At 38.2% G+C, this 27744-nt stretch overlaps 1 protein-coding gene across 1 annotated transcript in view; it reads left to right on the forward strand.

Annotated features, from left to right (window-relative positions):
• The window catches only part of Rp1 (RP1 axonemal microtubule associated), a 222221-nt gene that overhangs the window by 108605 nt on the left and 85872 nt on the right, over positions 1-27744 (forward strand). The window contains exons 8-14 of the mRNA XM_036179670.1: positions 653-728; positions 2334-2410; positions 2515-2546; positions 2689-2818; positions 6486-6577; positions 8488-8664; positions 10967-11179. Of these exons, the coding sequence (XP_036035563.1) occupies positions 653-728; positions 2334-2410; positions 2515-2546; positions 2689-2818; positions 6486-6577; positions 8488-8664; positions 10967-11179 (797 nt within the window). The remainder of the gene's footprint in view (positions 1-652; positions 729-2333; positions 2411-2514; positions 2547-2688; positions 2819-6485; positions 6578-8487; positions 8665-10966; positions 11180-27744) is intronic.

The raw sequence follows: 27744 nt of genomic DNA on the forward strand, positions 1-27744 counted from the left end.
TGATATGGATCTTTGTGCAAACAAAACTGCTATTAGTAGTTAAAGTATCCTGTCATTTCCAGTAAATGAAATTGTGTTTCATTCAACCTTATTTTGCAAGTTAAAATGAATGTAAACATTTAAAAAGAGATTATTGCCTTTATATGTACCAATCTTTGCTTGTCTGAGTCCCTAGATTCACTAATCCGAGTAACTGGCTATTTTTAGCATATCTAAAAATGTGTGTTTTGTTTATATAGACTTTCATAATATTTTGGAAACCTTGGTAACTTTATGGAAATTTAAAGTATTACTAATTCATAAAATATATATTCTTGAAGATGTTAGGCCTAGGGTATAACTATGCTATATTTATTTGGAGAATCATATTGAAATATATGTCGTAAAATTCTTCAAAAAATGTTCTTTTGTTGAACTACATTAAATGTTTATCATTATCCTGTGTAACAAATAGCTTTTTGGAAGCAGTTGAGATTTATGTTACACAAAATTTACTTAGAATTGAGACCTGTTACCCAAAGCATGCAATAATTCTGTACATGCTCTATATATTCATTAATATATTTTACTGGGCTGGAAAGATGGCCCAGCCGTTAAGGGCTAGGCTCACAACCAAAAATAATATATTTTACCTTCTTAAATCTGTTCTTAGGAAACGGCTGGTTTCTTGAGGATGTTGTGATCAGAGATCCCACTACCAACAATGAGTATGCCTTCTTCTGTCACAGGTATGTTTACATTGGCAAGTTAGTTCATATTAGATCGTTTTAAGTTCATATATTGGTGAGAACTAGAGAGCTTATCAATTATTCCTGGTCCCTGAGGTTTTGTTATATAACATTTATGAACATCAATCTTTTTATTAATTTATTCTGTGACAGTTTTATGTTCATATATAATACACTGTCTTAGTCATCTCCCCAACCTCCAACTATCTTTCTTCACCCCACCGATCTCCACTCTCCTCCCGTGAGTTGCCTTTCCATTTCTCATTTTCTTTTCCTTTTTTCAAGACAGGGTTTCTCTGTGTAGCTTTGCGTCTTTCCTAGATCTCACTCCATAGACCAGGCTGGCCTCAAACTCACAAAGACCCACCTGCCTCTGCCTCCTGAGTGCTAGGATTAAAGGTGTGCACCACCACCGCCCAGCCCATTTCCCATTTTCATGGGCTTTTTTTGTTAGTTTTATTTTTGCTTTATGTCCCACTAGATTTAACCAGGCACATGTGCATGAGTATGTGGAGCTATAGACAATGACTCTCTCCTGGCAGGTATCAATTGCCATTGCCTCCCCTGGGTATGACTTCATGAATCCTATTTTTAACTGCATGCTTACAGATTCAGTCTTATGCAGGCAACTGCAGCTGCTGTGAGTTCCCGAGTGTCATGGCCATGTCATCTACCATAAGTGCTTCACAGTCCTCCCTGTCATCCAGCCCTTACATGCTTTCTATCCACTCTCCCATGATGTTTCTTGAGCCTTAGAGGAGGTGATATGGGTATTCTGTTTAAGGATGAGCACTCAACAGTTACTTGCTCTCAATACTTGACCAGCTACAAGTCTGCATTTACCACCATCCACTGCAAAGTGAAGTTCCTTTGATTAATTCTGATGACATTAATCTTTAGGGCCATTTCTTTTATGGAAAAATATTATCAATTTTATGTCTAATCATCCTGTGTGACTGAAATTGAATACTTTGAAAAGTTTGATAGAGCTTAAAGCATGAATTTCCTTTGTATATTGCTAAGAAAATAAGAGTTGATGATGTGAAAATGTCATCTCTTTGATGATTGTCTTCAAAAATAATCAGTTGTATAAGTGTTAATTGCAGCTTTTATGAAACCACTAGCCCATTGCTACTGGGCCCTGACTGCTAACTCATTTCTCTAGCAGCAGTGACAGATTTCCTGTTTCTTTGGGCACTCTTCTTCCCCCTTCCATATGGAACCAATAGTACCGCTGTCTAAATAACTGACTGGAGATCGACCTGTAGCTGGTAGTCAAAGGGCAGGATAAAACTATTAACTCAATGGATAGAGAATCTATGGCATTGGCAGTTGGACTGACTCATCTGTGGATTGAAGAAAATACTTGCCCTTCAGCAGATGGCTTGTTCTTCCTTCTCCCTCACACTCTTACTGTCATTAAAGGATTTTCTTCTCTCCATCTGTACTACTCTGCTTTCATGACCCAGCATTCTTCATTAACTCGGCGCCCATGCATTTTTTCCCTGTTCTCACTTTCCATTATTCCTGACTTGGGAACATAAGTGCCAATGGATTGGGTAAATAAAAAGCTTGAAAATAACTGATATATTTTTCTTTCCATAGATGGCTGGATGAAGGAGAAGATGACGGTAAAGTTGTCAGAGAAATGTATGCTAGAGACAACACTATCTTCTCTGCAAGTGAGTGTCATAAATGCAAATAACTGCATGTGGCAATTCATGTTTGATGATGATGAAAGAAAGCACAATACTCTGGAAATTAATCAGCTTTTTTATATTTACAGGAAAGAAGCTAGAACTTAAGATAAAAGAAACAGTAAGACTTATTTCAAACAATTTAGTACATATGATTTGGAATAGCAGTTTGATGTGTTAAACAAAAACAGTATGCCATTTTTGGTAAGGACTACTGATTAGTAGTTTCTTCTCAGATGGTCTTTGCTTTGTTTATGTTTTAGTGGGATGCGGAGAGCTGGAAGTTCATGAAAGGAAATACTCTTCAGTTCTACAGCAAGCTTACTGGAGGGTTTGTCCGCCTGCATCCAGACGGTTCAGTTGATGCTATTGGAGAGCAGACAGACAGATATGGTAAAGTAATTCTTTTGCATGAAAAGTGAGCATGTTGTATGTTCAAAACTGCAACTGCAGTGAAGTCACATGAAGCAATGTAGATGGACACAGACAGAAACACTTCTGATTCATTATAAATTTGCTTTATTTATTGAGTTATTTCATCATTTTGTATCCAGAAACCTTTTACTGTTGCCAAATGTTTGAGAATGAACTACAATAGGATTTTGAGTTTGAATGAGTAAGTCTACTAAATACATAGCAGGTAAAAGTAGAAGAACAGAAAAATCTCTGCTTCCCCTTGTTTCACCTCTTCATTCACCCTGGTGGCAATGGAGGCTTCATTCTCTCATATAGTATACCTTCCCATCCATTTTTACTGGCAAGTTGAAGTGGTTTTGTTTTTGTTTTTGTTTTTGCTTTTGTTCGGTTACTTGCATACTTTGATTTGTTTCTTTATGAGGGGAGGCATGGCAGGAATGAGGGGAGAGTATGGGAGGACCAGGAAGTGAACAGAACTGGGGTGTATGATATGAAACTCCTGAAAAGTCAATAAAGAAGTTAAAAAAATGCTTAGTAAAGACAGATCCAAATGGAAAAACCTCTAAACAGGTTACAGTATGTTTAAAGAGGCTTGGGAGAGAAAAGGGAAAGGATAGATACAGTCACAGACTAAGAAATGGTTTAAAATAATAAGTAAAGTCCTTAAGAAAGGAATGGAGTTAAAAGAATATAACAAGCCATATAAAGGTGGGAAATACAGAGAGAGTCTGGATCTTGTAAAAAAAAAAAAAGTAGAAGAACAAGCATCAAGTGATAGATAGATAGAAAACAATCAGAAAACCATGTACTTACAACATCTAGTAGAATGAACTGAGTAGCCTGATCAATAAAGAAAGAAAAGGACCAAATAGCAAGCCACAGATGGATAAACATGGTCAAATCAGGTGCTCACAACGTGCAGCAGAAATGGCTGGAAGCTCTGTTAGAGTTTTCCAATTAAGAGTCCTGAGTGGGACAGTGTTTTCCTATCAGTGATGTTTCCCAGTAAGAGAAAAAAGTGAAGATAGGAAAACATTATTAAGTCAAGCTCTTACAACACCCAACAGAACAGCAGGGGTAGCCCTGAGGAGCAGTCATGCTGGGGTTCCTGTCTGCAGAGCATCCTCTTCTCTAATGAGATCCTTACTTCTTGTTCCTGTTGCAGGCACTCTTTACCACAGGACAAAAAGTAGTGACCTCTGTTGTGTTTTCCTTCTAGTTTTCCTGAAGGGCACAATGCTTTTAATCCCTTTCTGCTGTTTGCGGCTCTTCTTTTTTCTTGCAGCTTGGCTTCTCCAGGACAGAATCTCAGAAGACATGTGTCAAGCTATATGTGCTTGAGTCTGACATCAGAGGGCCTGGTGTGGTCCTAGAGCCCACTGGCAACAGACACAAATGGCACCTGACAGTTTATCAATATAATTTACATTGTATTCTCACATTCACTTATGGACTCTGTAATACCCCAGCTGCTACATATGCAATCTATACCTATATAAATATACAGTCTCTGTATAATGATGACATCACCTAATGGCACATTACCAGACTATTTCCATCATTAAGTGAGGCGTGATTGTATATGTTTACATCAGGGGATCCAAATATATAAAGCAGATAGTTCTGAAGAAGATGGTGACTATAATGTATCACTAATACACCCCAGTCTCGGCAGTGATCTGGTTCTCCAGACAAAAAAATTAACAAACCCCATCAGACTTAAACTGCATTCTTCACCAAACAGGACTAACATATTTATATGCTGCCCTACAGTTGTAGATACTCATTTTTCTTGGCTTCACATACTTCAAGGAAGATAATATATTTGGCCACAAGAATTAGCATGTCTTGACAAACTTAAGGAGATAAAAATCATACCAAGGTTATTTTCTGACAATAAAGTTATAAAATTAAAACTCAATAAAAAACATTAACAAAAGCACAAATTTAATCAATGTGTACTTGAAAAGCTATCTGAGATTGGTCTGGACAATTTCATTGGGTATAATCTTTTCAAAAGCAAAGGCAACAAATCCCCAGACAAATGGTATTATATCCAACTATAAAGTTCTTGCATATCAAATAAATAATCAATAAAAAATAGCCCAAGTAATGGGAGATGTGTTTAAAAACTAATGTATCTGATAAAAAGTTGGTATAAAAAATATACAAAGAGCTCTGATTGGTAACTAAGTAATAAGAAAAATAACCTTTTATCTAAATGTTATAAGAAGACTTTTAGTTGTGGAGGATCTGATGTCCTCCTTTGTATAGATATCAAGAAAGTATGTGGTTCACATAAAATTGAAAAAATATCTTATTTTAAATACAGAATAAAATAATTATGATATTAAAAAATATAACATATCTTTATTCATATAGATTTTGGAATTTATGGAATCATTAAGCCAAATGGGAAACTGAATTAAAGTGAAAATTTGTTAGCACACTTGTAAGAAAGATTCCTAGGCTGAGATACCTCCATCTTCACCTCATTAGTTCGCTCAATTAGTAGGCCATCTGAACAATATTCCTTTGGGGATTACTATCCTGAGTTTATTAATAAGAAAATTGAGACACAAAGTGATTTGTTCAAGTTTGCTTAACTTAACAGCATGTCAGCCCCATGTCTGGATTCCTGCCTCCTAGTTCTTTCCTCATTTTAATAACATGCCAATCTCTAGGATTATCTGTAATTACTCACTAGTACGGTTTAACTTCATAAATGTGTTTAACTATTAACCAGTAAGATGTACTTTATTGGGAAGACAAAATATCAGTTACAGATTAAATTAAACAAATGCCTTATTAATTTGAATGCTCTGCTGAACATTGCACTTATAAAACTATGACTTTAAATGAATTTAAATGGTAAATACATAATGAAAATTTTTAATGTAGAGGTCTGTAGTTATCCTCTTTATCAGTCCTGGTTCTTAATTGAAAGTATTTCCCATGTAGTTAATTATAATAAAAATATAAATATATAATTTACAAATCGCACTGCTTGGTGCTATATGAATCTGTATATATAATAAGTTGGGTGGCTTCTTGTTAAAAATGGAGTTTTTAGGAACTTACATCACTGAATAGTTACTATAGTCCTCCCTCACTTGATATGCTTTGATGAGCTTCAATGTTTTAATTAATGCAAAGTAGGGTGTGTCAGTACGATAGATAGGAAAGACAGTTCAATTTAGGAAATCAAATTTTGTTACAATGAAATGATTCTTATAGATACCATATTATGTGCTTTAATCTATGTACTTTATGTTGTCTGTGGACCTATATAAGGTATAACACACACACACACACACACACACAAAAAAAAAAAAAAAAAAAAAAAAAAAAACCAGAAATAAATTTCACACACTTATTAGAAAATGAAATGAATAAACAAATGAAAAACCATTTGTTTTAAAAATTGTTTTATTGAAATACATTATATCTCAGCAAACTAAAGTACATATCATATATGATAAATTTTCATATACATTATGGGAGATATTTTACTTTTTTACTAGTTACAAACATTTCACTGAAATATTTAAAATATACTCTTATAAGATTTCAGTGTATAATTGAAGGGAAAGGAGCTTTGAAAGAATGTACTACTTGTTAAATAATTAAGAATATTTTCTAGGTCTCTTCGATGTGATTTTCAACAAAGGGAATTTATGTATTTTCCAAAGCCATGAGATGAGGCATCTCTCCCTTGCTCTTGACAATGGCAGTGCCACTGGAATGGTGAGTAGTAGTGACTTTTTGGGATACGGACCACACTTATGTAACCCAGCCTTGCCCTCCTGAGTGTGGGGATTACACGTGTACTCCACCATGTGGGCCAGTAGTAAATTTTCTCTTCATTATGCATTGTATGTCATATATTTTATTTAAGTTAATTTCATAAGATTATCAAATTACCCCCTTTAAATGCCTTGTTATTTTTACTTTCTATATTTGAGTCAGGGAACTTAAATTACTATTTTGTTTTTGTGAAGTTTTGAAAATTTGAGGCATAAATGGCCTTAAGTTTTGGCAATTGAGATAGACTAATAAAATTAAAAATTTCAGTGTGCTTTCAGGAGATTACATGACTTTTGAATGGTTTAGGGGTTATACTGTTAGGGAACAAAACTAAACAAACAATTTTTCCCAACTCTGTTTTGTGTTGTTTAGTCTAAGGTTTGAAAAGTGTCTTTAAATATATGTACTATCTGTAGAGGGCAAGCATGGCATTCCCTTTAAAAATGACACCACATAAAATAATTGGTAAGCAGTGTGTTAAGTGCTACTATGAGTTACGATGTTTAATCTGTTGACCTATCTGATGAGAGCATTCATATTATACTGTTTAACAGAAGTAGACAGAAAATATAGGCCTGAGGTCACCAGAGTTGCAGTGTAGTAAGTAGAAACAGGCAATCATCTGCCTCACATAATGTTATGTAGTGATTTAAACCTACATTTAACTTAAGGAAAATATCATTAAATAAATTTCTAATGTCATTTGTAGGCCTACAATTCAATCTAAGTGATTAACCAACCTATCCTTCTTTATGAAGTCTTTTCTTTTCCGCTTCTGACTTAGAAATATATCCTGCATTGTGCTTCATAGCCCATGGAAAAGGCCTTAGAGAATGCTTAGTAAATATGAATGTGGTGAATATGGACTCTATTCAGGTAAATGTAGAGATGAGAAGCCTGGGTATGTGGTTCACTGTGTAGTGTCTATAAAGCCCCATCCCCTAGTACATGCATGCACACACACATACAACACACACACACACACACACACACACACACACACACACACACACTCTCACACACACACAGAAACAAAAAAAACCCTAAAAAATATAATCCCATTATATTTTTCTAAAAAAGAGTCGATAAAGTAATTCCATTCCATGTTTCTAAAATGAATGAAGCCTTATTAACAAGGATACAATCAACTGGTAGGGAATTCTGTCAGCTACTGTCAGAGTTTATCTTTTCCACATAAGGTCTTATAAGGCCTCCAACTTTATGGTTTGATTCACTCTGCCCACTGTGACGTCTTCATTGAGCCTTGAATAGTTTCTTAAAAGTCAATAGCTCTGTAAGAATCTGCCATCCTTGGCTAAATGAACTTTCTCAAGGTCCTAGAGTCTTGGGCCCTACCATTCAGGAGTTATCAGGGAGCCCTGCTTCCTCCCTTGGGCACAGAGTGGGTATGGAATAGGTCTTCAAATATGCCCAGGAATAAGAATATCTTCTCCTAATGTGGTTATGTAATTTAAAAGCAAAATATAGAAATGAGACAAAATTGTTAATTTTATTTTTCAGTCTCAAGCAGTCTTATGTTACAAGGACTCAAATAACTAAATGAAGGATAAGTGAGGATGAAATGCACATTATCTTTCACGAATTCATCCTGACATCAGGGTGGTTAGTGTGCAATGGTCTATCATGGGTTCTTGCTTCCAAGAATGTCCTTGGAACAAGTCACTGCCCATAAGACTGGAAAATAAAAGAGAGCATGACAAAGGCTGAGCGGATATGCCTAGTCCAGGGAGTATACGGCATGGACACTGACGTCAGGAGATTTAAACTCAATTATTTCTCCTGCTGTTTCAGGGTTGGTTTCTCTCATTCTCTCTTAGGCTAGTGGAGGAGCCCTCACTGAGTTGCGGGTGCTTTATCAGCCCAACCGCTGTGCACTTCTTGAATCAGCGCTGTATCCTGGTCACACCCTGGTTGTTGATCGTCATGGAAAAGTAGCTGATGAGTCATCCGCAGGCTATGCAGAGCTTTCAAAAGAATTCTTGGTTTTTGTTAAGGTAAACTTATGAAAATCATCAGGGTTTATATAGATCCAGCCCCAGCTTTCTTCTGCCTTATTGGAAGGTTTGGAGTTGACTGCAGTAATCAGACCTCTTTCCACTAGGGAGCGCTGATGGCATTACCATTGTGTTTACTGACTTCGAAAAGCACTGGGCCACATTTTTAGAAGCAATGAGATTATGATGGGAATAACATTGTGTACCTAACGGGAGTTGGAGATTAAACTGAGGATGTGATTTACTAATAAACCTTAGCAATTCTTGTATTGAACTTTCCCAACCACTAGAATCTGTACTCCTTGATTGTTAGATAGTTGTGATTCTGACCTAATGTTTATATCTTTCTCTATAGCATGCATTTATGAATTAAAGTTATTCTGATATTGCCCATCTCTCTCTATATATACATACTAAAGCTATTCTAATATAACAGAATACCATTCTAATATAGTAGCTGTCATTTATAGGGTTGCTTATTTGCGTTCCTTTACAGAAAGCTTTATCATATACAAGACTAATTTTAATAAAATCATCAGTATTTTAATGATAAAGAAAAAGATCTCCAGGAATATTGAGAGTTTTGGCTAATATAACATAATTAGTAAAGGGTGGCTCATGATTCCAACCCAAGCCTGCCTTTCAAATATTTTATCATTATTCTATATAAGTACTTCCTCACATTACTTTACTAAAAAGAAAGTAACTTTAACTCATCCTAAGTTCAATCACATTGAAACGAGGATTTTACTGTGTAATGTGTATTTTAAAGAATTAAACAATGATCTTTTTCTGTTTTACTCCCTGTGCATATGATAGCAAACTATGGAGTTTGACCTTCACTGCATCGTCTTTCATTTTCCCTGCTTTGAAAACTAGACATTGTGTTTAATACTTAAGATACACAATTTTAAGGCTGAAGGAAAATACTCAACTTTTTTTCTTCTGGAAATATATCTGGTTTTGCGCCAGTGGAAGCTAAGGCAGATGTGCTGTTAGTTGGAACAGTGTATACCACCTTTTGCCCCCTGTCCCCACAGCAGTTCGGGTCTCTGGGCTCACTATCCAGGCTTGAGAACTCACTGGGAGGAGTCCTGTAATCATGGAAGCTATCATGTTCCCAGTTTCAGTTTATCACTGAAGAAAGATACAGATCAAATCTGCAACGTGGAAGATATACGGAACAGAACCTCCCCAAAAAGCACTAAACACAGAATTTGCCCTTGTCCTTTTCCATGGAGTCAGGCAGGGGTGATTTCTCAGTGGAGTCAGGCAGGGGTGATTTCTCAGTGCTGGCTTGAAGAGGTACTTTTGAGAGCTTTGCAGACCAGGATCCTTCATCTGAGCAATGGTGTCTATACTCTACAACTGAAGGAGTCCACATGGCTGATCTTAGTCTCCATGTTCTCAGTAGGCTAACTGGCGCGGTGTGCCACACAAATCCCCACCCCTGTTCATACTGCAACTTTCTGGCTGATACATGGCCTCCATACACAGTCAAGTTCTCCTCTCAGGCATGATGCTCCAGGGCTTAGAGATCTCAGGTCATAAACTGAGGCCAAATCTAGGCCTCTTTGGGTAATGTTAACGTCCTTACTACCATGCTCCCTTCAGCATTAACTTCAGCTGTGTGCATGTCCCCGAAATAATATTTTCTAGAAGAATAAACATAGTTTTTTTCAGTTACTTGTGTGGAATGCTTTTGCTTGTTTTGTTCCCCATAGTCACATCTTGTGATTTTGGGATTCCACACTTTAAGAGAGTCCACAATGGCTGCTCTTGTATTTGTCTTAGCCAATTCTTTGTGGTGTTAATATATTTCTGATGACATTTCAAGAGCTTTTTATATATTCTTCTTAAGATAAGACTACAAGGATTTTTTAAGTACATTTTAGGGGATTTTTTTGCTGCGTTTTGTCACTCTTTCCTATATTCATCTATTTAATGTCTGGGCAATGCATTCCATCATTCAGGTATCCAGCATGTTTTTTAAAATTTTCTTTGTATGAATATTACAATTATTTGCTAATAGTTATTAAAATTTTATAAGAAACACTTACGTTTGTATATTATTTTGCAAAGTGTCTATAGCATCTGGAACTTACCCTCTCAATAACTAACCATAGATAAATCCACCTATAAGTTCTGATTTGCTGTTACTGCAGTCAGGGTATTTATTTGTTTTGTTCATTTTCTTTGCCAGCTGCTGGTAAGATCCTGGTCACTACACCCTCTCTGTGTCCTTCCCTCCTAGCACAATGATATCCTTATACTTACTGCTTTTCTATTTGTTTCTCTGAAGGGTGTGTTCCTCAATAGCGCCGTGGTTATACTGACTACAGGCTTGTGTCAGGCCCTGTGTCTACAGTCCAATGGGACCTGCACTGGAGCGGGGCACCACTCAGAACAATCATACTGGAGAGTGCACAGAGTCAGCTCTGGCATCTGCATGTTTGAAAGTGTGAAAAATGAACAGATGTATCTGAGGATCAAGGATGGGCACTGTAATGGAACAGTAAGCACCTCTCTTATTTCTCCAAACAAGTGTTTAGGTTATATTTTTATGTAATAGACATGAGGTCAGCACTTTCTGAGTGCATCGATTTTTATGTTTTATCTGCAAATACCTTGGATATTGGATATTGTATGTGACATGTAATCTTTGTCTGGTGTTTCAATGAGTGGGGAGGGTAGCTATGTGCCTGATGTACTTAGAAAAAACTGACTCCACAGTGATTTTGAAATATTGTGCACATATAGAGCACTGGGAGTTGTGTTTGTGTTCAAAGTAGATTGTGATGCCAAAGACTCTGGTTAGGAGATAAGATATCCATTTTTCTCACCTTACCCTACACCTGCCCTTCCCTCCACTTTCCTACCTTTCCTATTCAGGCTATCCTTGAGCTCCTGACCCTGTCCTCTCACCTCATGCTCCTGAGTTCCAGGCTTCCAGGCATGTGCGGACACCACACCTAGACAAAATGCCTACATTTCTAATGAGCTCTCTAATCTTGCTGCTGTTGCTGGTCTGAAAGCCTACCACTCCCAACCCAGCCTCTGCAAAGTCCCAGCTTACTGTCTCCTTTTTTCTTTGGTGCCTGGGAACCCCAACCCTCAGAACCCCATATATTGTGAGCAAGTACTTTTAAATTCTGAGTGAAAGTCAGACTTTAGCAATCTTGAGCATTAGAAAAGCAATTGAAGAGAATATAAATGAATAATTTTCCTTGGCTGAGAGGTATATATGATTTTTTTTAAAAAAAAATTGAGATAGAGCCTCATTATGTAGTCCTGGATAGACTGGAACTTGCTACATTCACCAGGCTGGCCTCAATCATAAAGAAATCTGCATGTCTCTGCCTCTTGAGTGCTGGTCTTAGAGGCATGCAATACCACTCCCAGCACAAATTTAATTTCCACATCAAATGGAAATTAAATTTTTTATCTGTATTCTTACTTGAAACAACTTAGTTTAAATGAGTAATAGAACTTATGGAATGAATCCCTCTCTCTCTCTCTCTAAATATATATACATTATTAGAATGCCTTAGCTAATCCCAATAATGGCTGGTTATGAATGGAAAGTCCAAGAATACCAGTAGTTCTTCAGTCCTTTCGCCTGGATGTCTCAGCTGGTCTTCAGTATACAATATATTCTGGAATCCTGAAGAAGCAGACTCGAATGCCAATGACAGAATGGGCTTGCTAGCAAGGCCAAAGCAAGAAGCAAAAATAAAAGCTTCCTTTTTACATGCCCTTAAATAGGCTTCTAGTAGGTGTGGTCCAGATTAGAGGTGGGCATTCTCAGCTCAAAAGATCTGGATTAAAGTGCATCTTTATACCTTAAGAATCTGGATTAGAAGTAGATCTTCCTACTTTAAATTAAGCAAAAATTCTTCATAGGCGTACCCTCCATTTTGGGTTTTTAGTTGATTTCAGATGTAGTCAAGTTGATGCCCAGGAATAGCCCTCTACTCAGAAGCTATTCTTCCTTCTTTCCAGTCTGACACTGGCTAATGGCGACCATGCATGTTCTCAGGGGGGTAGTGAGAGGGAAGGCTCAGAATTCCCATGGTCCTCCACGTTCTTGTTTTTGCTGCAGGCTGAGATATTTATTTATTTTTATTTTTATTTTTTATTATTATGTGTTTTAATTTTATTCATCAGCCATGGGTTCCCTTGTCCTCCCCCCTCCCGCATCCACCCCCCTTTCCCCGAGCCCTTCCCCTCCATTCCCATGTCCTCCAGGACCAAGACACCCCTGGGGATTCATTTAAACCTGGTGGATTCAGTACAGGCAGGTCCTGTCCCCTCCTTCCAGGCTGAGCAAAGTGTCCCTGTGTAAGCCCAAGTTTCCAAACAGCCAGCTCATGCACTAAGGACAGGTCCTGGTCCCACAGACTGGGTGCCTCCCAAACAGATCAAGCTATTCAATTGTCTCACTTATCCAGAGAGCCTGATCTAGCTGGGGGTTCCACAGCCGTTGGTTCGTAATTCATGTGCTTTCTTTCGATTGGCTATTGGTCCCTGTGCTTTTTGCAATCTTGGATTCAACAATTCACACTCTTGTAGTCCCTCCTCTTTCTCAACAGTTGGACACCTGGAGCTCCACTTGAGGCCTGGCTGAGGATCTCTGCATCCACTTCCATCAGTTATTGGATGAGAGTTCCAAGACAACTTTAAGATATTTATATGTAATACCAACAACACAAAAAGTTTGTGCTCATATTCACACTTAATTGATAGTTCTGACTAGGTAACAAATGCTCAATGAAATCACTCACACTATCATTTCACAGAAGAAGATCCTGAGTTAAAGCGAGGAAGTATCTTGCTCATGGCCTTTAAACAGATAAACAGGCTAATTGGGGTAAAAATAGTAATATTATAATGAAGGCTTGGACTATTTACGTATGATGTCATCAAATGCTCAACCATTCTACAGGAGGAATACCAGAGAGTTGGTTTCTCTTCATGTCACTAACATGCACAAGTTGTGAAAAGCCTGAAAAAAACATGTGCTGTTGTATGCATGCTGGAAATTAGCAGGAAGAGTTTCTGGGGTACAAATAAGTATGGCTCCAACATAGGGAGTGGTTAACATTAGCAATCTGTACCTACTCTGGATGGCAAACATAGAGACATGGACTGCTCAGTGATCATAAATAGGAAAGTGTATCACTTGTTGCCAGTGGTTCCTGATATTGTTACTAGATCCGTGAGGAAAGGAAAGGGAGGACAATACATTTCCAGTGTCCACCATCTGGGCAGGACATAGTGGGCTCCCTTGTTTCCAGAGATAGCCCCCACCTCACACACATAGCAAGCTATCCATCAAGTAGTCACCACCAGTGTCATTATCATCATTATCATCATTAGCAGCAGCAAACACTACCTCAGATTTGCACCACAAAAATGACCTTCATTTTTTATGTACTTGTAATAATTGCCACAAGGGAATTTCTATCCTAAGTTCGATGATTTTATTTATAATATCTTTCTTCATCTATTGAAATGTCATAGTTTATATCTTCAAGAAAAAGTAGATTAATAAGAGAAAAACATGCAGGTTTACTTCATTATACAGAAAAAAATAGACATATAGACGAAGACCAAAGACCCAGGGAAGTCTGGGAGAGGTGTGTAGAGGTATGAGCAAAGAGCAAAAGAGTGTGATCTAATGGTGAGTAGTAGAGACATAGTAAAGCTATCCATTGTACCATTGTTCATTGGTAAAACTGGTGAGTATGGGGACTTGGTAAAGCCAGTTGTTCAGTAGTAAAGATGCTGGTGGCTATGTCAGAGGAGCACGATGTAGCAATTGAGCTTTGGGAGTTTGGCTCACTAGGAGGCAAAGCTCTAATGGGTGAAACTTGAATAGGCAAGGTCCCAAGGACTTTGGCTCCAGAATGTCTCTTGCTACTGCTGTGTCTTTACATGTTTGCTGCTGCCATTTTTTGCTGGTACCTGGCAAGGTGTGAATGGGTGTGGGGGGGAATCCCCACTACCTTTAATGTAGTATGATTATCTCATGGAAATATCCTGTTCTACTAGGCAGTTTTGCCTATGGATTATTATGAAGATGATTTCCTCCTAGGTTCTACTCTTTAACTGAAGCAATGATTTTATACAATAATAGTGTTAGTCTAAATAGAATTTTGATAATTGAGTGTTTTTAAAAATACAGTATGGGATTGTGACAGAGGTTAATTTAGTGGGAAAAGTAATATAGGTATAGGCAGGATATGGTGTTGCCCCCACCCTTGATAAAACAGGGGTTGCAGAGGATAGAAAATAAGAACAAGGAAGTGTCACACAGCTAGGACTTATGAGTTTCTCTTGAGGAGCCGTATAGACTGTGGCTTAGGCTAATGATTAAGAAAAAACAATTGAGTCTCAGAAGATAAGTTAGCTCAAAGTTCTATTAATCTTAATGTTGGGAGATGAGTTCATGGATTTTAGTGTGCATCAGAGCTGAAACAAGGCTTTAAATAATGAGTTAAGGTTAGGTTAAGATGTTTTTGTTAATGGCTTTGAGATAGAAAATCTTGGGGAGCAATTTAAGGTTTAGAGAGGCACATAGTTGAGTGAGGGACTTGTTGAGGTAAAAAAACAAGAACAAAAAAAGCCTTGATTATTATTAGCTGATGTGCCTTTCTTGCTAGGGTGGGTTGGTGATAAAAGGTGATTAATTAATTCCTTGAATCCATTTCTGCCCTCACATTCATGATATAAAAAACTGTTGTTGAGTGGATATGAATCCTGAGAATTTAAAGTATAGATGACTGTTTTTCATATACAAAAGTTTAGATTTGTGATCTTTTAAGATTTTATAAGATTACCTTTTGAGATAAATAATAAAGTAATTGATCTTTTCTTTGTAACCACAAAATGCAGCCTGCCAATAAAAGAACTGGTACAGAAAAACACCTTGCTTGCTCACACTCTTAATCTATAACAAGTTGCTTGGACATGAATGTTTATATGTCCTTGAGGATAATTTGTTTTTTTCCTGTTATATGTAAAATGTTTAATCATGTAAGGGATATGGAAAACATGATTTTTTTACTTTTATTCATTGTATTCATTCACTTAAAAAATAAAATGTAACCACATTGTAATTTTTATACTGCTTGAAAGTTTTTGCTTGGGTATATAAGATGTAAGGGAAAAATTAAGATGACATAGAAGGGATGCATCTGGATATATATATATATATATATGATAGAAAGACTGCAAAGGTATATATGTGTGTGTTTCTCATTTTTTTCTAGCCCCAGAGAGTTAAATTTTGTCCTACTCACTGGCCCCAGAGAATTTTTACTTCCTCAGATAGAAAAGTCAAATTGAGTGATTAATTTACTGACTCTGTGGCTCTCCCTCAATTCCTTAGCTGCTGAAGGCTTGTCCTTACTACAGCAGTAAAGCTGGTGAGTTGTGGGGACTTGGTAAGGCTGCTTGTTCAGTGGTAAAGTGGGTGAGCATTGGGGATTTGGTGAGGACATTTGTTCAGTGGCAAAGCTGTTGAGTTGTGGGGACTTGCTAAAGATGCTTGTTCAGTGGCACATCTGGTGAGTTGCAGGGACTTGATAAGGATGCTTGTTCAGTGGTGAAGCTGGTGAGTATTGGGGACTTGGTAAGGACAGCTGTTCAAATTCTTCTTGGACTCCCTGTGGAACATTTCTTCATTCTGATTATATAGAAGGTTTCCTGTCACTGAGGATCTTTAGAAAAGGAGGAAAAATTTCAGAATAACCTTTCTACGTCTTAACCTTTGGCACAGGCTTGTGTCAGGATGATGGGCAGTTCCTCCTTTTGTTTTGATGGTTTGTTTCTACAGACTAGGAAAATTTTAATCATGACAACATTGTAAAGAAAAGATAAGAGATTCAGTGACCCCCATTCTTGTCTTCAGGATGCTACCATGAGCTTTAAGTTTAGAGGAGAGGGGTAGAGCTATGCATGGTTAAGCAGTGTTGGTCAGAGTATGATCTGGTTGACCATTGTCTCATTTCTGGTGCTGAATGGTTCTGTCACTGCTAGAGGGGAGCAGTATGCTGCCATGAGATGATTATTCTAATCATCCTCCCAGATATAGCCTGAGTTGCATTCATTTGAGAACTGGTCTTATTTTGTGGCTAACCATAGCCATAATTTGTCATTAACTCATTGTTAGCAGCAGGTTGTTGCTGGAATTATGACACCAGTCTGTTAGCCAAGTGTAAGGAGTGGTGGCTTGGCCCAATGGACATGGTCTTCTCTGGAGAGACATGACTTGATAAGAAGCTGAGAGGAGAAGGTTGCTCTCTCTTGGGCTGTTGGAGCTGGCAGTGAGCTACTGAGAAGTGTGGCTGGCAATTTGGTCCCCAACTCCCTTGGGAATGAAGAGGCAGCAGAAGATGGATCAGCAGCAGAGTGGCAGATTCCTTCTGTATTATGAGTGTAGTGTATTAATTTTGTGTGCCAATAAACTCTGAATTGACCCCAGATGAATTGACCCCAGACTTCCTTCCCTCTTTACCTGGTGCCTAGAGTGGGGAGTTCTGCAACCCCTGTATCTACCTGCCCCGTGGCTCTGGCACTTTACGTATGCACCCCTCCCCCCTCCCACTAACTCCCCACCCTGTTCCAGTCCCAGAACTCCCTGTACATTCCATGCAGCCCAGGGCTCTCCTCACTTGCCTGCTGTGTGTTCTTGGTGCTTGCAGCCACTGGGTGTCCTCCTAAATTGGTTCTGCTCAACTCACACAGACAGACATTAGACCTTGAGCATTTCTTACTGTGCCACTGCTGATGGAATTCCTGGCCACTCCCCCAGCTACATGACCACACTTGTGCTGTTCAGATGTTTAGTCATTCCAGGGCTTTACATCCTACATGTGGTCGTGTAATTTGTGTACAGTGTGATCACACAATCTATGCGCATGTGTGGCGTAGCTCCATAAGCCCATATGCGCATGTGCAGGGGAATGCATAAAATGTGCACACCTTTAATCCCAGCACTTGGGAGGCAGAGCCAGGCAGATCTCTGTGAGTTCGAGGCCAGCCTGGTCTACAGAGTGAGTTCCAGGACAGGCACCAAAACTACAGAGAAACCTTGTCTTGAAAAAGACAAAAAACAAACAAACAAACAAAAAAGCAGGCCACAGACTCCTCCCCCTTCATTTCTCCCCCCTCTGCACATGCCTTCCACAGGTCTGATCACACAGTGCACAGTAACAGCACCACTTAATGAACAACATTGCACTGCCACATTAAAGCCAACAACTACCCCTCCTTCCTAATACGGATTCTGCCCCACACAATCACTGGGGCAGAGTCTGGTCAAGCTGCTTTGAACATTCACTTACTGTGGTGAGTTTGAGCTTCCTTAGCACCGCAACTGTTCCACCTGCTGGTCAAACATGTTTCTACACCTGAACACTGTCAGTTCATTGCTGGACCCAACCGTCAGAGCATTAGCGCCACCTGCTGATCAAACATCATTACTCCATCTACGACAATTATCCAAGGATCTAACCTGAGGTAAGCGACCTGACTTTTAGAAGATAAACAAACAAACAAACAAACGAACAGACAAACAAAAAATAAACAGACAAATAAACAAATAAATTGAGGCTAAAAGAATACAGGGAAAGGATAATCTGTAAACACAACGCAGGGAATTAGGTCCCTGCTCAATGTTACCATGGATGAGACACTAGACAAATTTACTGAAGACATAAACGGTTTAGCTGGGATCAATATAATTGCGGTCATAATTGTTATTAGCCTGTCAATTCATAGCTTATTCTTTAAAAATGGCTTGATAACAAAAAATGAGAAATGACTGAAAAGATAAGGCCTTGGAACATAATATGCAAGCCTTACAGATAGACACCAAGGCGGATAAGACATCTTTGATTGATAAAATAAAGACTTTAGACATTCTTATAAATGAAGAGAACAAAAAAGTGACTAAAAGTATGCAAGCTTTAGATGATGGCGCTGGAGAAAAAAATAGTTATAGTTATAATCCTCCTGAATCTTTTGTAAGGACATATTAGGAACACAATTTAGCTTCTTCAGGAAAGGACAGCTATTGGAGTAATCTCTATAAAAATTGCCAATTACCTATTGTCTGGAAGTCTGGATGCATTTCTTGATAATTGTTCTTGTTTTATGTAGTTTCATTTTTTTGTTACGATTATTACCTTTTCCATCTTCTGGACAATATGTTTTAATAGTTCTTATTATGTTAGGATTAGAACTATCTTTCTTGGACAGAGGGGAAAATGTTGCCAAAATTATGATGCTGGTCCATTAACCAATTGTAGGCAGCGGTTTGGCCCAATGGGTGAGGTCTTCTCTGTGGAGACATGACCTAATAAGAAGATGGCAGGGAGTTGGGGGAGGAGGTTCTCTGTCTCTGTCTCTGCCTCTCTGTCTCTCTCTTTTGGGCTATGGAAAGCTGGCAATGAGCCACTTAAAAGCTGCTTGGCTGGAAGTTTGGTCCCCATGTCCCTTGGGAATGAGGAGGCAGCAACTGATGGGTCAGTAGTGGCAACTTCATTCTGTATCCTGGGGTAGTGTGCTAATTTTGTCTGCCAATAACTCTGAATTGACCCCAGACTTCCTTCCCTTTTTAGCAGGAAGTTTTAGTAAGCATCTCTCAAAAAGATGCTTATTAATCAGTTCTCGAATTTCTGGAATGGAAGGTAGCTGGAGGGTTAGGACAATGATTAGAGTCCTTTGAAGACCTTTCTGAGGTCTGAGACTGGACACTGTAAAAGACAATAGTAAGATGGGTCCACTGGCTTCACCCAGCAGGTCTGCATAGAGAGGATGATTAGGACCAAGGGCCTGAGTGCAGGTGTCTGAAGTGGTCTGCACTTGGCTGTGCTGGGGGAGGTGGTCTTTTGCTCCACCCCTTGGCATCTCTATAAATACCCTGGGGCAGAGATAGGGCCATTGGAATATGTTTCTGGCCCTCTTGAGACTATCCTTTATTTTCTATCTGTTTGTCTTCACAATCTAAATCCTTCTATCTAATACTTCCTGCTGCTTGCACTCAAGAAAACTCTGGGGAACTGTAGGGTTGGTGGGAAATGCCCCACACAAAATAAAAGATACAAAATGAAGGTAAAACAGTTTCTAAGTGTTAATTACAGTGGCATGTTTTGGGATCATGTTTTCTCACCTCATACAATCAGACATGACAAGATCAGTTTTAGCATAGCTTTTCATTGGGTGTAGACCCCTGCCTATGACCTTTCACACAAGCTGTCACAGAGCATTGGGATTAATGAAGGTTCTCCTGGCCTCCATATAGAAAGTTATTTTGGGCCTATAAGGCCTGGGTCCCTAACATGAGCCCCTAAGGCTACCTTCTGATGGTCATCTCCCCTAAACATTCACTCCAGCATTGACTCTTGTAGCCACTCTCTTTGCCTTTTTTTCTTTTTTTTTTGCTAACACATGAAGAGATGGGTTTTACTGTGACAAACCAACAGATCATTCTATTTCACTGTCTCCACAGCCCTTTGTGTCCTCCTCTTGCTTCCTCTTTATCCCTACAGAGTTCCCATCTTCTGCTTTCATGACACAGAAGTTCTAGTCCCCATTCTTATCCATCTTTATGCCTTTTATCTCGCATAGTCCCCTTTCTATTTTCATAACACACAACCCACATGTATTTAAATCTACATTCCAAATGTGAGAGAAAACATGCAATATTTTTTTTCTGTCTCTGGCTCATTTTGTTTGTCATAATAATGTCCACTTCTGTGCATTTGCATGTAAATGTCATAATTTCATTTTTCTTTATAGCAAATACAATTTCATGTTTACCTGTATGTGGTCTATATCTGTACACCTGTGGACAGACATCTATACTGGTTCCATTATCTTGTGAAAAGTGTAGCAATAAATATGATGTGTAAGCATCTCTGTGCTATGCTTAGAATTATTCTGGTGCTCTTATAGAGAAGACTCTCCATGGAAAGTATATCACTTTTTAAAGCAGAATTTAATAATTTTTCTCATCATGAAAGGGTGACATTTCAATTTTTTTTGTTTGTTTTTTGTTTTTTGAGACAGGGTTTCTCTGGGTAGCATTGTGCCTTTCCTGGATCTCGCTCTGTAGACCAGAACTCGAATTTACAGAGGTATGCTTGCCTCTGCCACCCAAGTGCTAGGATTAAAGACCCAGCTTAATTTGTTTTTAAAATTTAATTAAAATATAATTCCATCATTTCTCTCTCCCTCTAGGTCCTCTCAGATCTCCCCCTTCCTCTCAAATTTACAGCTTCTTTGTCTTTAATCATTATTATATCTATATATGCAAACCTGCTGAGTCATTTTAAGCTGCTTGAATGTGTATGGTTTTAGGCCTGGTCGCTTGATATTAGATAAACAATTAGGAGACTCATTCCTGGAGAAGACTAATTTTCCTTCTCTCAGTAGTCATTAATTGTAGCTCTTCATCTTGGGGTGGAATTTGTGAGATTTCTCACATCTTCATCAACTGATATTTTCATTGTTTACATGTAGCCATGTTGTTGAGATTTCATGAGTGAAGCCTCCCTGTCATATCTGGAAGACACAGTCTTTCACTAGGCTTCATGGTTCTCTGGCTCTTAGGTCCTTTCTGCTCCCTCTTCAGTGAACTTTGGGTGTGGGTGTAGATATATCAGTTGGGCCTGTGCACCTCAGAGTCAGTTGTTTTCTGCATTTTGACCAGTTGTGGCCTTTGTAATGGTCTCTGTGTCAAATAGAAGCTTTTTTGGTGAGGGGTGAGACCCACACTTATCTGGTGTACAAGAATACATTTTAGACTGCAGTTTAGAATTATGTTTGTTTAGATGTTGCAATAGTATGTTCTCTAAGATCCATGATGTTGCTAGCCACGTTGTTGTGGTTCATAGGAGTCACTGCTGGGTAAGACTGTTGACTGCTCTCTTCCTTTGGCAGCTCACTCAGCACCTTTTGAAACACCAAGAATGGTAGTCCTCAGAGAGGATGCTTTCTGGTCAGATTCAGTGCAAACCCTTTGAGTCCTGTGTCCAAGGTGCATAATGCCTTCAGCAATAAAGCCATACCTTCAACTTCTAGGGAGCAACCAAGGGCAACAGCAACAGCCTGTTTTGTTTTTAGAGTTAAAACTGGCTACTTCCCTTGATCATTTTCTGCATATTATAATGTACTTCATGACTCAGTTTGGTTGTGTGACTTGAAATCTTTAAGTAAGGTTTTGTCATTGAGTCTCTGTAGCCAAGATGCCTGTGTTCCTTTCCTCCTGTGACTATTAATGTGTACCAGTGAAGAACATCATTTCTCTCTTTGTATCTGACAGGAATCACTAGACTTTTTCTGGAATGACACTGCTTTTGAAAACAATTGAGAACGTTACCATAATTACTGTAGTTTGTATATATTTAGAGGCTGACGTGAAGTATGCATACCGTCTCCAAGGAGATAAAAAAATGCGCTTTGAGGTAAATGTAATGCATGTTCATATCACTGTGCCTTAAAAGCCCAAGAGTGCTTTGGTGCTTATTGTTACTCCACAAATGCTTATTGTATTGAATTGAATTGACTAAAAGCATGACTGGCTGCAGTGTGTTTGCCAGCATACCTCCAAGAACATTTCTAATAGGTAAACACATCTTTAAACCAAGTGATGTTGATCCTATAACAAATGTTTCGAATTCTGTCACCAGAAAATGTTTATTCTGTAGGAGTAAATCACTTTAATAGGTTTGGATATAGTAGAGATGAGGTTCATAAGAAACAACACGCAGTTCACTGGGGATAGTTTATGAAGAAACAGTTTCAGAACAGCATGGCTGGGGCTCACCAGCTCACTAAGAATGAATGCAATAAAACTGAGCTGTAGGAGTTGAAAGAAAACAAGATTAGTGTACCAACGTGGTAAGCTGGATGCTGGTGAAGGGCAACAGCTCAGTTTGAAGAAACTAGGACATTCTTTCATTTATCTGTTTTTTTTCTGTTCACTCAAAAGATGCTTGAAAATAATTTTAAAAAATTAAGGGCAACTCATGTCAGTAAGAAGTTGAAATATTAAGCATGCACACTTGAATACGCATGCACACACATATTTTATCTAAGTGAGTTATGGTTAACTATGCACAATGTTAACAGTAAACTAGAAAGTATGAAACCTAATCAGAGTTTTACTTGGTTTTAGGAAAGTAATTATAAATCATATTTTACCTAATCAAATGTTTTTAAAGAAATCAATTTAACAATGTCATATTTATGTATAGCCACATGCAAGATAAAATATTTCAGTTAACTATTCTATCAAATGGCTTCACATTTAATGCTATTGTAGACCACAATCTACATATTAGTTTTTGAGGGAATACAGAGAGCCTTAAAGATAGCAACAGTGGTTTTATTATCAGGATCACACAGATTTGCTGAAGGAGTAGAATATCAAGTGATTCATTTTTGAAGAGAAGGCTGATCCGAACATTAGTAATACTGAATATACAGAATCTATGGTAATAGAATGAAAAAGACATTGTTGCTTTATTTATTACAGTATTCCAAATTCAGAAGTCTTGACATCTAGTAGGTACTCAACAAATTCTGAATGAAAGAGAAGTTAAAATGTCACTTGAGGTGAAGTCCCTAGACGTTTTCTTTTCTAACTAGCCGCAGGGGACGTGGGGTGCATGGTGGGAGCCTGCACCTGCACCCTGCAATAGCTTCATATCTTTGTTATTGTTGTTGATAGCTAGAAGCCGCACAGTACTCTTTTGTGTATAGAATGAACATGCTTTCTGTTATTTTCCATCTGAATTCTTTTAATCAGTTAATATTGGGTTAGAGATAAAGCAGAATTGTTTGTTTGTTTTTAAGGAAAAGGAACTGAAGGAAATTATGGTGTTTTAAAATTTAGTTGTATTAAATTTAATTCTCATTTTTTCACTTGAAGGAGAGAAATATAATTCCTTAAGGTGCCACTGAAAAAAATATGTATACAATCATAATCTAGAGAAAATAGAAAATCAGAAATCCCATTTAAGTTATTATTCAACTGCTTATCTGAAGGCTTAAAGAAAGGATTGATTTGGACAGTAGTCAGGAGAAGTTTCCCAGAATGGTGAATTTTAATGGGTATAATCCCACTTTTCATTATCACATGAGAGAGAAAAAGGTATTACACAGACCAATTACATGGGCAAAGCAGAGACCTCTGACAGTGCTAACAAACAGCGAGCTTTGGGGGTGTGGGGGAAGGCTGCCTATTGGTAGAGCTGTAGTAAACGCAGTAAGGCACGCCTTCTCCCTGGTGCAATTTCAGTTAAAGGAGTGTAAGCAGGCAGTTATGCTCCAGTGTGAAAAGAGCAGCAGTTCAAATAGGTGCACATGTTAGTGTTGGGAGGGAAGATATGTCTCCTGGGAAGGCTTTTCAAATTGTGTGAATCAACGGCAATGTTTTGAGCCTTTTAGTACAAAGTAACATCAATATTCAGTAGGAAAGATGTTATGTTTGAGAATAAAATTAGAGTTCATAAATTTGGTATCTGTGTAGGAAATGGGTTTATTTACAGAGGACCTAAGGTTTGGAAGAATGATTATAAAAAAAGATTATAAAAGAAAAGAAAGTTTGACTAAATTCTATAATGTACTTAAGCACACAAGTAGTTCTAGTACATGCTAGCATGCTTAGTTAAGTTGGTTATTTTTTCCCTCTAAAATAGTATCTGTACACCTTAGTTCCTCTGCCAAGTTCAACGATTAGTCTATTATAGGTCAATTAATAAAACTGAAGCTTACCCTCATACTTACCTTATTAATTTGTTTGCTTGATTATTTCTCCCCTTTTTCCCCTTGGTTATCTGGATGCATAATAAAAGTTTATAAAGTCAAATACTAGAACCACAGGATTTTGTTCTGCAGACCAATACTAGTTTCTAGTATTAATAATTTGGTTTGTTTTTACACAGTCCAGTGGTATATGTATTAGTCAGTTTCTCGTCACTGTAAAGAAAGTGACTTTATGAAGAAAAATGGCTTCTTTATCTCACAGCTTTGGAGGCTATAAGTCCAAACAACAGACCTCTAGCCAGAGCAAGACTTCACTGTAAATATTGAGAGCACATGTTGAGAGGAAATGACATATTGAAACAGAAATCAGAGGGATTCATTAAAATGCTCAGTGGTTCTAAGATGCTTTCTGATGAAAAACTAACCTGATAACTTTACACTAGTCCCTGTCTATTAAAGTTTCAGCACCTTGTAGATTGTGCGTTGGAGTATAAGTTCTCAACACATGAACCTTGTATCCACAAATCATTTAAAAACACACTGTGTTTAACTTCAAAGAGTAGCACACATGTCTAAAGAATCAAAACTAACATGCACAGATAAGAGAAAACAGGAGGTATTATATTTCTGGGTCTGTGTTATATTTCTCAGGGTGGTTATTTCCAGCTTCATTTATACACCTGTGAATTTCATAATTTTATTTCTCTAATAGCCGAGTAATATGCCATTGAGTAGATATACATTTTTATTATCCATTCATCAGTTGGTTAACATCTAGGTCATTTGCACTTCCTGCTTTTGTGATTAGAGTAGTGATGAACATGGATGATCATATATCTCTGAAGTAGGATATAGAGTTCCTTGGATATATGCCCAAGAGTGGTACAGATGGATCATGTGGTAGATCTATTTTAAAATTTCTGAGGAACTGCCCCATCACCTTTCTTAGTGGCTGCACCAGTTTTCAGTCCTACCAGTAATGAATGAGTGTTCCTCTTCTCCTGCGTCTTCACCAGCATCTGTTGTCATTTGCTTCAACATGGGCTCACGCATTGTTGTAATCATAAATACCATGGCGACATTGCAGAAAGGCGGAATCGGTATACCATCTTTTTTTTTTTTTTTTTTTTTGAAATTTTAAGATTCTTTTAAAAAGTCAAGTGCATTAAAAAGAAAAAGATTAAATAAAAGAGTACCTCAAGGCTCCATGCTAGAGGAAAAGAGAAGAAAAGACTGTTATTTGAAAACTGCAAAGGAATGCATAACTGAGTAAATGCTGAAACTTTCTTTTGGAGACATGAAAGAAATACATTGAAGAGCTGGCCCTGAACCTTTGAGCTATGTTCGTAAAACTCCTGTGACTGCTATGCTGTAAGCTAAGGCCTGAACTCCAGTGTTGTGTGCAAGCTGAGCTGACTTCTACAATTCCTTTGCCCTCTTGCTGTTTACCCACACCAGAAGCTTGTTTAGTGACCCTTTGCCAAAGCTTTCCTATCCCCACATTCTCTAATGAATTTTGTCTTTGTTAATGCTTCATCTTCTCCTGGGAGACTTACTTGATTCCTCCAAATTTAGCATCTTTCTTTTGCATTTTCCAAGCCCCAGGAACTTGTTTCTACCCCATTATACTTACGCTATTGTTATCTTGCTTTGCAGTGATTTCTGGGGTTTGATTATGGACAAGTCAATCTGAAGAAGGTAGACACTGATTAATTCATATGTATAAGATAAGAGAGACATAGACAGATATTTGTTTCTTACTGACAGCAACCTAACACTTGAACTAAGACCAGAATATAATCTTCTTTTATAAATAAAATGGTTGATAAAAGAAACTTTAATTCATTCCCACAAAACTCATTGTCTAGAACTCCTGTTTTTGTGGGGGGTTATAAGTAAAATGTTTACTGTCAATAGCATTACAGGTATTTTATTCTATTTCATGCTTATTTTTGTGTTTTTCTTTTTTTGCCTATAGTATTAATGCATGCCCTTTATAAAATATTTAAGTTACTTTGAAAGGAAACAAAATGCCAGTAGTCACACTTCCCCCAAACAGTCATCATAAAGAGCGAGTATGAGTTGTCTTAGAACTTTCCTAGGCATAAAACACACATTATTTATTTTACAGAAATGGTGAGCACTAAACATTGTAATAAAATTGTCTTTCTTGGGGTTGAGGATTTAGCTCAGTGGTAGAGCACTTGCCTAGCAAGCACAAGGCCTGGGGTTCAATCCTCAGCTCCCCACATAAAAATTGTCTTTCTCATCAAGTGCCCCTTGAACAGTTTAATAACTTAAAAAATATTCTTAAAGTGACATTATGTTTTGCTTTATGTATATTACTTACTTGTTTCCACTTTTTATTCCTTGCCATGTTTTATGATCTTTCTTTTTTTATTTTATTTTATAATTTAATTTTTCATATAAGCCATGGATTCCCCTGTTCCCCCCCCCCAGCCTTTCCCCCAGCCCACCCCCATATTCCCATCTCCTCCAGGGAAAAGACTCTCCTGGGGATTCTTCTCAACCTGATAGATTCAGTCCAGGCAGGTCCAGTCCCCTCCTCCGTATTTCCACCTTTTTTAAGGTACGTGAGATTATCTCTTTTTTGTGTGTTTTTTTTTTTTAATTAAGAATTTTTTCATTCATTTTACACACCAATCAAAGATCCCCCTCTTCCGTCCTCCCTCCCCTTCAACCTCCCCTCCCAACCCATCCCCACTCCCTCCCACAAGAAGGCAAGACATCCCATGTGGAGGCATATTCAGTAGAGGCAAGTCCAGCCCCTTACCCCTGCCTCAAGACTGCGCTAGGTGTCCCATCATAGGTAGTGGGCTCCACAAAGCCTGTTCATGCACCAGAGATGGATCCTGATCCTACTTCTAGGGGGCCTCCCAAGCAGATCAAGCTGCACAACTGTCTCATCATGCAAAAGGCCTAGTCCAGTCCCATGTAGGCTCCACAGCCATTGACTCAGCTTTCATGAGTTCACTCTAGTTTGGTTTGGTTGTCCCTGAATGTTTCCCCATCATGATCCTGATGCACTTGCTCATAGACTCCCTCTTCTCTCTCTTTGACTGGACTCCTGTTGCTCTGCCTAGTGATTGGCTGTGGATCTCTGCATCTGCTTCCATCAGTCATTGGAGAAAAGCTCTGTGATGACAGGGTATTTACCAGTCTGATCTCTGGGGCAAGCCAGTTCAGTTCATGGACCCTCTCCACTATTGTTTGTAGTACAGGCTGGGGTCATGCTTGGGGGTTCCTGGCAACTTCCCTAGCACCAAGTTTCTCTCTATC

Source organism: Onychomys torridus, chromosome 2, assembly GCF_903995425.1.
Source record: "Onychomys torridus chromosome 2, mOncTor1.1, whole genome shotgun sequence".
NCBI lineage: Eukaryota > Metazoa > Chordata > Mammalia > Rodentia > Cricetidae > Onychomys > Onychomys torridus.